This window comes from Haliotis rufescens, unplaced genomic scaffold (genome assembly GCF_023055435.1).
Source record: "Haliotis rufescens isolate VD_foot unplaced genomic scaffold, xgHalRufe1.0.p SCAF_3, whole genome shotgun sequence".
In the NCBI taxonomy this organism is placed as follows: Eukaryota; Metazoa; Mollusca; class Gastropoda; order Lepetellida; family Haliotidae; genus Haliotis; species Haliotis rufescens.
The window spans coordinates 60885830-60899599 of NW_025964001.1; the positions used below are offsets into that span (position 1 = coordinate 60885830).

Here is a 13770-nt window from a genome sequence, read left to right on the forward strand (position 1 = left end):
ATGCGAGGTAGTTTTAGTGCCGACTTCTGACGCTTCATTAGGCCTAGCTTTGATGAAATATTTTATTTGAATACACCAGTCACCGTTGAGGCTCACACGCTATAAATCGCAAATACTTTAGTCAAACTACAACAAATATGACTTTTAACAAGTTAAAGTATAGCATTTATGATATATACATCCATACCCTGTCAACTAAAGTTTGTTTCAAGGGGTCGATAGTGATAGTCTGACCGTGATCCCTTTACACACAATTTCACCGAAATTAATCTGAATAATATTGAATGAAATTGCAAATAAAATAATGGAATATTCTACAAACATAAGTCCAGATATACAACGAACATGTTTTTATAACCAGATAGTATGATAATAGGACTAAATTGAGGACTTCATTTCGGATATATTGATTGTGATTTCTGGTGTTGCATGCTTTTTGCAAAAAGGAAAAGAGTGAGTGAGTGAGTTGGGTTTAACCTCGCTTTTAACAGTATTCCAGTTATATCACGGCGTTTCAGCTTAATGTGGGAGGAAAGCCCGAAGTGATGCAGTTCTCAGATGTTTACCACTTCGGTGAAACCCACGAGCACCGGTATGGTGCTGACAAACCTAGAAACATAATTGGGGCGAACCGGAATTCGAACCCACAATCATAGATTTCTGGCCAGCCAAGGGACGCAACTCTGCACAGCGAATCGCGGCGCCTCAGACGACTGGGCCACCCGTGCCCCCTCAAATGAAAAGACATTGTGTTAGTGTAAATCTTGAGTTTACTAAAAATGTACATAAATTTTGGGAACCATTCATTACCGCCAGCTATAACCGAGTTAGCACTATATTGAGGGGCGCAATAGTGAGGGAACACTGTAGCTCTGATTCACAGTTCTGTAGATGTTACATTTTTCTGAATTTATTGCCTTAATTTTCGGTAAGTACATTTGGCAAGTAAGAATGTTGGTCATACTTGCCCTTGGTCAAGTAACATTTTTCATAAATTTTCAACCCCGTTCCTACAAGCACCCCTGAAGTCTATGGAAAATTGTCAATACAGAGACAAGGGGAAAATATACTTCCTACAAGTGCTCCTGCAGTCTATGGTAAATTGTCAATACAGAGACAAGGGGAAAATATACTTCCTACAAGTGCTCCTGCAGTCTATGGTAAATTGTCAATACAGAGACAAGGGGAAAATATACTTCCTACAAGTGCTCCTGCAGTCTATGGTAAATTGTCAATACAGAGACAAGGGGAAAATATACTTCCTACAAGTGCTCCTGCAGTCTATGGTAAATTGTCAATACAGAGACAAGGGGAAAATATACTTCCTACAAGTGCCCCTGCAGTCTATGGTAAATCTATTATACAGAGTCAAGGGGAAAATATACTTCCTACAAGTGCCCCTGCAGTCTATAGTAAATCTATTATACAGAGTCAAGGGGAAAATATACTTCCTACACGTGCCCCTGCAGTCTATAGTAAATCTATTATACAGAGACAAGGGGAAAATATACTTCCTACAAGTGCCTCTGCAGTCTATGGTAATATAGCTGGAATATTGCTGAGTGTAAAGTAAGAAAAAAAGAATTCACAACCAAAATTTAGGCTCAGAAGTTTTCAGCCAACCCTCGTATCACATCTGGTGGCACAGTACAATAATGACTGGGGCAATATATCACTGACAGAACAAGACACTACACACCTGGCATATATTGCCAGTTTACCTCAACACTGTGCTAACTCACAACATGCAGATGACAACACACACATACTCACATCAATCATTTAACAATACAATCAATAACATACACGAACCAATGACACCAGATACTGTCAGTAATAATTGTTGAGTTCACGGATGACACAGGTTATGAGAAACATGTCACGATGATCAATATCATAAATATCGGGAGTGGTTTGTTTGACAACTGTGTGGAGTGGGCATTGTACAATATGTGTCACCTTAACCTGAAGGGATGAGTAATTGTCAAGGGTGATTCACAGATTAATGTTTTGTTGCTGATGCAAGTTGGTTGGTTGGTTTATTGTTTATCGCCGCATTCAGCAATAGTCCAGCTATATGACGGCAGTCTGTAAATAATCGAATCTGGACCAGTGATTAATATCATGAACATCGATCCACGCAATTGGGATTGATGACATGCATCAACCAAGTCAGCGAGCCTGACCACCCGATCCCATTAGTCGCCTCTTACGACAAGCATAGTCGCCTTTTATGGCAAGCGTGGGTTGCTGAAGACCTATTCTACCTCAGATCTTCACGGGTCTGGCTACCAGGCAAGGGGCCAGTTGGTTGGTATTGAGTTAAGAATGGATGTATAATCTATGTCATCCCTCCAAAATAACAAAAAAATTAACTGAATAGCTTTAAAACGGACGATGTCGTGCCTTGTCAATTAATTGTTTTTTCACTCACATAGCACACACAAAAAAATCTCTGAATTAATGATACCTCATAAATGGTGGTGGTCCCTTTACTGGTTGCCTTCCCCTTAATTTGTATGAAGTAACCAAATTTCAACAATGTTTCTAAATCTGCTTTAATGCATGTACTATTGAAGAACATTCTTGCAGCACATAACAGTTAAATTCCTTTCAATTCTGAGCCATCTATACCTTCTCAGGAGAATGTTTCTAATGCCATACAGATTTTTTCAATTATTTCACAAAAACACCAAGCGGCAAGGATTTGAACCAAAAAACTCATCATAATTGGGAAAATCATACCTGTCAAACTTCAGCTTATTTAGCCTGGCAGTTTCAGAGAAGATATTTAACTCTTTCAACACCAGTCAAACAGAGAGAGTGAGTGAGTGAGTATGGTTTTACGCCGCTTTTAGCAATATTCCAGCAATATCACGGCGGGGGGCACCAGAAAAAGGCTTCACACATTGTACCAATGTCGGGAATCGAACCCAGGTCTTCGGCGTGACGAGCGAACGCTTTAACCACTAGGCTACCCGACCGCCCCCAGTCAAACAGAAGCTTTTACTATCACACCAAGATCCCAGAGACTCTGGGTGATAGATGAAGCCTACATTTATCAAGGAAATTATCAGCTTGTAAAACATCTTGACTACTACATGTCATACACCATTTAAAAGGCATAATCATACTGTTTATAAATATGAAAGTCATGCTTATCATATTATTTAAATAAAGTATTTACAACTTATTTAAGTTTGTTTTTAAAATAAAAAGTAAGCTACCACATTGATAACATCCAGATTAAGCACCAAGGAAGTGTCTGTTTGTTGTTTAACGCCACACTCCACAATATTCGAGCTATATGACAGCGGTCTGTAAATAATCGTGTCTGGACCAGAACAACCAGTGATTGACATCATGAGCACCAATCCACGCAATTGGGAAACAATGACATGCATCAACCAAGTCAGCGAGCCTGACCACCCGATCCCGTTAGTCACCTCTTACGACAAGCATAGTCGCCTTTTACAGCAAGTATGTGTTGCTGAAGACCTATTCTATCCTGGATCTTCACGGGTCCCCAAGGAAGTGAAAAGTATGGCAATTTTAGACAATTTTAATATTTCAAAATATCGACTTATCTTTCATATATTTTTAATTTCATTGATAAAGTAATCAGAAAATGATGACAAAAAGAATCTTAAATACTATCTCTCATCACATATTTACCGATAATGGTGGCTACCTGGAAATACCTCCATTTTCAAAGCTTTGTATGACTAACATGTGCCAAGATTCAGTCGATGTTCGGTATTGTTAGAAAGCTTTGAACATCAATAATATTACACTAACCTCACCAGGAGTTCTTTCGTAGTTGTAACATGTGATTTTATTGGATAGAAATTGGTTGATAAAAAGCTTTTCTGCTGTAATCGAATGTAAGGATTGTGATTTGACAAGTCACGATCCTTATGTCACAATACTTCAAATTCAAGCACGTGATCTAAGGCAGCCAGTCAAATTACAGCAATGGACACTGTCCTCTTGAATGATATATTTCAGATTAAGAGGAATGTCCCTGATTAAATCATGTTATTCTGAACGTTTTAAGCAGGAAACCGCAACCTAAATATGGAAACTTTGTTGACATATTGTGCTTGGTTACAACCTGTGACAAAGATTTCTCATCCACATATTTTGGCATTAAACATCATTACATTACACAATCGCACAAACGATGGAAATAGTAACTTGAATGTAAGTTTGACATTTTTCAGAAATATTTTTAAATTTTGTATTTATAACTTTATTTCATTATTTACGATTTGTTTGAAACATCTTTATATTGCTCTTTGACATGTTTGAAATGGACCCATTGTCTAAGCACGTGTCCCAGATTATATTTTTTCCAATGACATTGTGGGAAATAGTTCATAATTTTATATCTAATGATAACATATGATCAACTGAAATGAGTGAGTGAGTGAGTGAGTGAGTGAGTGAGTGAGTGAGTTGGGTTTAACGCCGCTTTTAACACTATTCCAGTTATATCACGGCGTGTCAGCTTAATGTGGGAGGAAAGCCCGAAGTGATGCAGGGCTCAGATGTTTACCAGTTCGGTGAAACCCACGAGCACGGGTATGGTGCTGACAAACCTAGAAACATAATCTGGGCGAACTGGGATTCGAACCCACAATCATAGGTTTCTGGCGTGGCCAAGGGACGCAACTCTGCACAGCGAATCAACTCAAATGAAATACAGATTTTCTGGCTGTGAAAAGTGACAGATTAAATATATGAATAATATGACAGGTAGGTTCATGAAACAATGTATTATTTGGAAGTGGCTGCTTTGTGGCTGGTACACAGACAGGCCTGTGGAGTTTAGGGACTCATGACGTCGTGGCCGTTCCACTTGCAGCGGTGTTGAAAGACTCAAAGAGCCAAAAATGACCAACAATGTTCACAGGTCCTTACAGTGTTGTCACTACCCCTAGTGTACAGTACATTCACCCTGTGCTCTCAAAAGAACCCACTCGTCCGATGGTAGGTGACCAGATGGTGGACACACGAATATGTACATACACCTGAAACACAAGTGACAAAACTTGTGGTGTCATCCTGGGCAAGTGACTTAATTCAAAATTGCCTCTGTTCACCCACCCGGGAATGGGTACCCGACGTGAGGTGGATGTAAAAATTCTTCTAGCGTTCACATGGCTTTCAGGTCAAAAGCATACAAGTTTGTATGGCGCCAAACTCCATACAAGCTTGTGTGCTCATGGCGCTTACATTATTACCCCAGTCAATGGATCAGTGAGCACTCGATTTTCATTTTCAGCTCACTGGGGAGTATACAACCCAAGCTGCCTGTGAGGCGCTAGAATATATTGGTTTGGTGAGCAATTCTGTCAACCCAGATGTGAGCACAAACACAATATTAATAAAAAACATGGTTATAGAAAATGTCAAAAGTAATAACCGACAAACATATCAAAATATACATTTATGTACATATTAAGGTTCATTAGATGGCCAATAAATGTTTTTATGGCTAAAATGGTTGCAGAATGTGTCCGAAGTGTAGCGCCAATATTGCTTCTGAAATCCTGTGTTTTCAGAGATGATGACATGGAATACATCAGGGGCAATAATCAGAGTACAAAACAAAACAATATACCATGCTGACTGTTTATGGGGATGAATAAACCGCACCAGCAATATCAGACCAACAACCTTTTGGTTCAGTCACAAGAACGGCGCCATCTTATCTCATCTTACATATTGTTAGACCAATATGCAAATATATATATCAGTAAAATCAGTTACAGCTGAGTTCTCAAGCCAGTTTTTTAAATATGTGTTTGTTGTTTTACGCCGCACAGCAGTACTCCTGCCATGTGACAGTCATATATAAGCCAACCAGAGAATCAGATCAATGAATTCAATCATATCAATAATCTGGTTACCATGGTGAATTTATTCCTGTTGCAGAAAAGAACACTTCACAGAAACCGCATTGAAATTCAAATAACTACACAGAGACGTATGTTTAACAAACGTAACAGAATACACATGACCTTGTTTTGACCAAACGACCTTGTGTCAAACAGGCATGTACACTTCAATACGTAAATGTGAATTAATATTTAAAATCACATCACCATATTTCAGATGGACAGCGATAAACACAAATCCTACATTCATAAACATTCATGATTGATTCGAACGCAAGGAAAAAATCCAGTGAAAACAACTTCTCAAATAATGTAGACTCTGCAAAATGAATGAATGAATGAGTATGGTTTTACGCCGCTTTTAGCAATATTCCAGCAATATCACGGCGGGGGACACCAGAATTGGGCTTCACACATTGTACCCATGTTGGGAATCGAAAGACTCTGCAAAAGAATAAATTGGCAACAAGTCCAAAGAATTAGAGTTCAACCCTGAATTCTCCAAAGGTTCACAATCAGGACATTGGTGCAAGAACAGTGCTTACTGTCTCCGATAAGTTCCATGGGTGTGGAATGCCCCGCTGGCAGGTCTGCCCTCTACTGCCTGTTGCTATCTCCAGGGACAAGCACCAGATGGCCACTGTCAGGTAATATGTCTGCCAGAAGCATCAAGCTGCAGTGTATGTGCAAGCCGTTGTCACCAGATGTTTCCGTCGGCCATTGTGTTCATGTATGATCAATCTAAGTGTGCATACCTTTACATCCGTTATCAATGAACTTCTACTCAGGACAATTATTCCCACTGACATTAGAAGCTCATAATTCTTTAATTGAAAGTGGCGAGATTTATTTACATCGATCTCATCCACAAGAATTCCTTTTTATATTGTATCAAGTTTTAAGTTTCTATTCCTGCCATGTTTGCTGTGGCTGTACATATAAGTGGCTAAACGCTTTCTGTAATAAGATACCTCTGGTAAGGGCAGAGTCCAGTGATGATACCATGTGTTTGTGAAAAGGTGAGCATATCGGTGGCACTCATCATAAACACATGCACAGGCCAATCAATTATTCACTTGAAAAAACATGGGAACATATGGTACAAATAGAGAATCTCAATGATGTTGGATGATAAATAAAATCTCATCCTCGTGTCTTTTTATATCAAACATATCAACACAAGTTGATTAAAGTGGGAAAACTACGAGGCTTGCCAACGAGCAGGCTCTTCACGATATTTTTTGACATATTTAAATAACTGAAGAAGGTTGTTACTGTAAACAATAGAGAAGTCACCTGTGATTATATGACCTACATGTTGTCCAAATAGAGTGGAGCTACCAAGTCCGTTCTACAAAACGTTCCTACAATTGAACAATTTTGACGAGATGGTCTTTGTATAGGAGAATGAATCTGTTGGTGGTTCCTCAAATTTGAAATATTGCCAGAAAATTTAGGGAAACTGATTTTTGTCTGAGAATGTTACTTCAATCTTAAGGATAAATTCTCTTTTGTCTGCAAATTTCAAATTCAGGAACATAGTCTTTTCCTGATTTAATGGAGTCTGTGGTTTGGCCAAACGTTTCAAAGCAATATCAAGAACTATCCTCCCTCGTGGATACTGAGAGCTCTTACTGTTTGTAGAACCATTCATCCACTAAAGCTGCTTGGGTTGTTTGATATATTAACGAAAAAGCATGTTGTCTTGTTCCAAATCAATGGTGTCATATCTGTCCTTCATCCTTCCTTGTGACCATGGCTGCAGCAGCGGCTTTGGGAAGATGGAAACAGTCTCCATACATTGATGTTGGCAGTCCATTATTTATTTTGTCATCTACAGTGGTCCCTCGCTACAACGCTACCAATGGGGTCCAAATAATTGGTGGGCGTTATAGACGATGAGCCGTTTAACCGAGGCCGAGGCGGGGGAGCGCGCTCGGCAAATCTCAAATCATCAATATGTGTTTATCTCACGTCACGCCAAAATAGTATATATTTTTATTGACCTAGATCTACCTGTAATATCATTCATTTATTAAATGTGTCACATTTCACAATGTCTGAAATACGTATTCCATTTCAATTTATCATTTTTTATGTTTTCAAACAGATTATTAGAACTCCATTCAGCGATAAACGGTTGATTATGCAATGAGAAGCGTTATGTGCAAATGAACAACGAACAACAATACAATTATGTCTGTGTAAAACTCTCAGTAATAAAAGTGTACATAAATTTTGGGAGCCATGCGTTACCGCGCGTAGTAACCGAGGTAGCGCTTTATCGAAGAGCGCAATAGCGAGGGATCACTGTATATGGAATTGTTGTGCACAACAGTCAAAAGCCAAGGATTTTCTCTTGATGACCTAAACAGTTGACTGCACTGAAGCCATTAGATGCATGGTACATTTTCTCTAACATCCTGACTTTCATGCAAAGGATGGAGTAATGTTCAGGTTCACTATGATGTCCCACAATAGAAACACCATTAAGTTCTTCAGACTGCCGGAAACGTTTTACAGTGACATGTCACGTTGTTAGCTTTTTGACTGTGTTTTTTAACCTTAACCATCTTGCCTTAAGATCACGCATGTTTTTTTCTATTATTTTACATCGTCAGTCTCAAGACAATGATTGTGAAAATAGTTACAAAACTATTGACATTTTTCTGACATTGATCAAGGATGAAAGTGAATTTGATCCCCATATAAAAATCATAGAATATAATAAGCTGAAGTCATTTTAATAATGGAAATAATTTTAATTGAAGATATTTACATTCAAATATTTTCTGACCTCATACCACATATTTATAAGTGGGCATAACCACTGGTAGTTTGAATGGTTTAGTAACCCTAAATGCTACAGTCGAACCCATTCGACAGGCACCTATGAAACTCGCTATGACTGTTTAACGAGTAGGCTTTGAGGATATTTAAATGCTCAGTTTGCAAAATATCAAAACTTTCAGAAGTTTATTTACCTCAAAAAGTAAACATCGTGAGTTAAGAAACGGCCATTGTTGACTTCATGTTGAGCGGCATGCAGTCTGATATTTTCTTTATAATTTTATCATTTTTCATATTCGATCATAATTTTTTGTTTGCTGATGAAAGGAAAGCACTCAAGCTCCTTAATTTCTAAAAATTAGCAAATTTCAATGAAATTAATTATAAACAGAAACAATCTGAATTGTAACATCATCGATTGGATGGAACTTGTACGATTCAACAGCAAAATAATGCAGTTTACAAAAAAAAAATCAAAATACTTGCAATTTTAGCTATTATTTCTGAAACCGGAAGCACGAACAGCATGACACATTGAAGCGAAATATGCAAAAGTTGGTAAACAATCATCAAAACAATTCTGAAATAGATTCAAATTCAATGGACTTTTAAAGTCCGTTAACTCCCTTGATTTGGGAAGATGCCATTAAACCTATTACCAGGTAAACAAAAATAATGTAATACAGATATTTTCATGCATCCAATCACTAAAGCTGACAAGGCCGCCTCCTCGGATCATCCAAGAAACGATTCAGCCTACTCAACTATCAGAGGAGATTTCTAAACTATTTCACCTGTTTGACAATGGTTTGTAAATAATCAAGTCTGGACCAGACAATCCAGGGATTGATGTCACGAGCATTCATCTACGCAATTGGGATACTATGACATGCATCAACCAAGTCAGTGAGCCTGACCACCTGAGCCTGACCACCTGAGCCTGACCACCTGAGCCTGACCACGTGAGCCTGACCACGTGAGCCTGACCACCTGAGCCTGACCACCTGAGCCTGACCACCTGAGCCTGACCACGTGAGCCTGACCACCTGAGCCTGACCACCTGAGCCTGACCACGTGAGCCTGACCACCTGAGCCTGACCACCTGAGCCTGACCACCTGAGCCTGATCACCTGAGCCTGACCACGTGAGCCTGACCACGTGAGCCTGACCACCTGAGCCTGACCACCTGAGCCTGATCACCTGAGCCTGATCACCTGAGCCTGACCACGTGAGCCTGACCACCTGAGCCTGACCACCTGAGCCTGATCACCTGAGCCTGACCACCTGAGCCTGATCACCTGAGCCTGACCCCCTGAGCCTGACCACCTGAGCCTGACCCCGTGAGCCTGACCACCTGAGCCTGACCACCTGAGCCTGACCACCTGAGCCTGACCCCGTGAGCCTGACCCCGTGAGCCTGACCACCTGAGCCTGACCCCGTGAGCCTGACCACCTGAGCCTGACCACCTGAGCCTGACCCCGTGAGCCTGACCACCTGAGCCTGACCACCTGAGCCTGACCCCGTGAGCCTGACCACCTGAGCCTGACCACCTGAGCCTGACCCCGTGAGCCTGACCACCTGAGCCTGACCACCTGAGCCTGACCACCTGAGCCTGACCACCTGAGCCTGACCACCTGAGCCTGACCACCTGAGCCTGACCACCCGATCCTGTTCCAGAAATCAGCACACGGCTGCTGGCCTGGACCAGTTTTGTTTTTTTAATGTTAAATGTATCCTTAGAGAATTTCAAACATTTTGGGGGTATTGCTTGCTATGTGTTACCACTATTCAGTCTTGTAAAGTTTCTCGGTTATTTCCATTCCTTCACAGGACAGAAGAGCATGACTACTAACTGCAATCTTGTCTTACTTTTATACATAATATGAAACTGCTTCCACTGAACACAAGCCGTCAAACTCTTTGACATAACACTGTAACACTCATTCAAATACTTGGACCAGTTTCAAGAAAAACAATCCTGCAGTTTGAAGATGCAATCTTTTCATTAGTATAACATCTCATAATGCAGTTCCTCCTCAGAGTTTTGGCTAATGTCATCAATTCACAAACTAGCATTTGCAAAGATACGGAGGTAGCTCTGAACAATTTATATATGATACAGTAGCCTGCTAATCAATAAGAAGGCCCACAGTGAGGATGGAGAGTGGCGGTGAGCTGATTTTACATTAATCTGTATCAACACAGTCTTGTCTTCCTGTAGCCCGGTATAGGAAGAGCTTTGCGCAGTCAATCCAATTGTTGGATTATAAGCATTACTTCACAATGAAAGATCAAAGCATATTTACAATGAAACCCTCAAAGAGTGGAGCTTAGGAAATCTCCCACAAGTACTACCAGTATTGAATATTGACCTAACATTCAATCAAAAAGGCTTCCATGACCAGAACTAATAAGAGCTGGAAATAGGGTGGACTGTCTTTATCTGCGGTCAAGCAGGAAAATGTTTAATTGGGTATGCATTCTGTATGATTGTGAGAACCGGTGGCAAACTGAGGGCGATTCACTTAGCGGCTCACCAGTCAGAACTCTGTTCGCACGTCATCACTGACCTAGTTGGTCAAACCCTTTGCCAAACTCCATTACATGAAGGTCAGAGCAAGTTCTAGAATCCATACAAATAGATGGCATCAAAGAAAGCCAGGCATCAATGAGCGAGACAGCATCACCATCACACATTACTATTGTCAACATAGCACTGTTTAGTACCACTCTTTTCTGAAAGAACTATCAAAGCCATATTCAAACTGAGACATGGGACTTTTTATAACCCTGTAAGTGGGGACTAGTGGTCAGGTTCAGGGACTTGGTTCACTGTGTGCCATTGTGCCATAACATCCATAACTGGATTGTCTGGTCCAGGCTTGATTATTTACAGACTACCTCAATGTTGCTGGAATACTGCTGAGTGGGGTGTTAACAACAAACAAAAAATATATTTTATAAAGAGGACTCAATATGCCTCATCAGATTTCACTACCACATAACACTGAGTGCTGGGTAGGTACACAGCCTGACAAACTTACACGACACGGGAACAGACACGTGGGAATTCTGGGTAAGAATATAGGTCGACCTCAATCAATGCTTATTCTAAGAGGTGACTAAATGTTTATTTGTTTCTTGTTTAATGCCACACTCCACAATATTCCAGCTATATGACGGCGGTCTGTAACCAATCGAGTCTGGACCAGACAATCCAGTGATTGATATCATGAACATTGATCCACGCAATTGGGATCGATGACATGCATCAACCAAGTCAGCGAGCCTGACCACCCGATCCTGTTAGTCGCCTTTTACAACAAGCATAGTCGCCTTTTACGGCAAGCATGGGTTGCTGAAGACCTATTCTATCCCGGATCTTCACGGGTCCCATGCAGTTGGGATACAGTAAGAAGAAAATAGTGCGAGCTAAAAATCATGATAATCCCCCTAATGAGCATCTCAAAACACTGCACGAGTCGGGTAAGACTGGCTTTGGACAGGAGTTGTGTCAGGAGTTGTGTCGGGGGTTGTGTCGGGAGTTGTGTCGGTTGGTAACTTGCTGGGTTATAACCAATGGGCCAAAGCTAAGAACACGTTCGACTTCTTCGAGTGCCACATCTCTTAGACAAGGACCACATTCAAATACAAAGCAGGGGGACGGACTTGGCCTTCTGATCCTCAAGCCTGAATGAGCATAGAAGGGCCTGTAGTTCCAGGACTTTGGTCATCTTACGATTCTCCGGAATGGTGCTGCCTTTCAAGTGTAGTTTGGTACGCAAGTGTAGGAGGTACTTGGCCATTAATTGTGGTGACTGCTGTAGTGGGATCTTGACTTTTCACGTGACAAAAGGTTTCAAACGATCACCACTTATCATCGTATAGCCCCAGGTAGATGGGGGGCGTGCCAAAACAATGGCTTTAGCTGCCTGAGCCGAAGAGTCTTTAGGGCTCAGCGCTCATCTAGGATGAACCAAGCATGCAGACGAAATCTGTGATTGTAAGTTGCTGTTGAAGAGCAGAGTAGCACATTGTTGTCTACAAGGCTGTAAAGTTGAAATATCAACTACAGGAGGGCTTCTGATTGTGTCGTGTCTGGACGTGACAGCTGCGATGTGTCCTTAGAAAAGTAGATTTGAAGTGGAAACAACCTTTTTTTCCCATCGGTTTGGACCATCACTAGGTGCTTTCTTTTGTCAAAGGTAAACAGTAGATGCATTAAGGAGTAATGCAGGATATGTAAAAAAATACTATAGTTGATCCAGAGATGTAAAAAAAAACATAATTTTATGTGAAAAAGAGTAATGTTAAGAGCATCATGCCATGATGCAGGCTTCGCTTCGACATTTTCGTTGGGCCTAGACATATGTGAAACAGGGGTACACTTGCATTGATGCAAGTACTATAGCCGACCTGTGAAGATCCTGGGTAGAATAGGTCTTCAGCAACTGATGATTGCCGTAAAAAGCGACTATTTGCGTGGATCGACGCTCATGATGTCAATCACTGGATTGTCTGGTCCAGACGCGATTATTTACAGACCGCTGTCATATAGCTGGTTTATTGCTGAGTGCTGCGTTAAACAACAAACAAACAAACAAACAAACAAAGTGGTAATAAAGCCACATGCAAAGGCGGCAGTATTTAAAAAAACATGGCAACAAAGCTCAAAATAAGCAGAAAAAAAAATTACTCCACTAGTGTTTGAATGGATTATTATGATTATGCCTCAAAATTGAATATCAAAGCAATCCATAAAAATCGAAAATAATTGACAACATCCAAAAAGTACTGGAAAACAGAAGTTCCACAACGGCATGGGACAATCTCATTAGTGACATCCATCAGGGTCACATTTCAACAAACACACTGTACTTTGAATATCTTACTTAAAAATTACATTCACTTATGAAAACATTTAGTTCAAGCTGTTTGGGGAAAACCCCTCCAAACCCTGATAATTTAGCAAGGTGACCAAACATGGTGGGGGAAACACTGCAGTCTAGCCAAAACATGTGGTCAACGCTCCACACATTCATAAAATTCATCCTGTGACAATACATTATTAACTATA

At 40.5% G+C, this 13770-nt stretch overlaps 1 protein-coding gene across 9 annotated transcripts in view; it reads right to left on the bottom strand.

Moving 5' to 3' along the window:
• The window catches only part of LOC124132327 (synaptotagmin-14-like), a 111677-nt gene that overhangs the window by 60282 nt on the left and 37625 nt on the right, over nt 1-13770 (bottom strand). The window contains exon 1 of one of the 9 annotated variants that reach the window (XM_048403216.1): nt 6449-6624. The exons of the other annotated variants lie outside the window; for them this stretch is intronic. Within the exon in view, the coding sequence (XP_048259173.1) occupies nt 6449-6467 (19 nt within the window). The 5' untranslated portion in view covers nt 6468-6624. Of the gene's footprint in view, nt 1-6448; nt 6625-13770 lie in introns of those variants that run through there. 9 annotated transcript variants of the gene reach the window in all.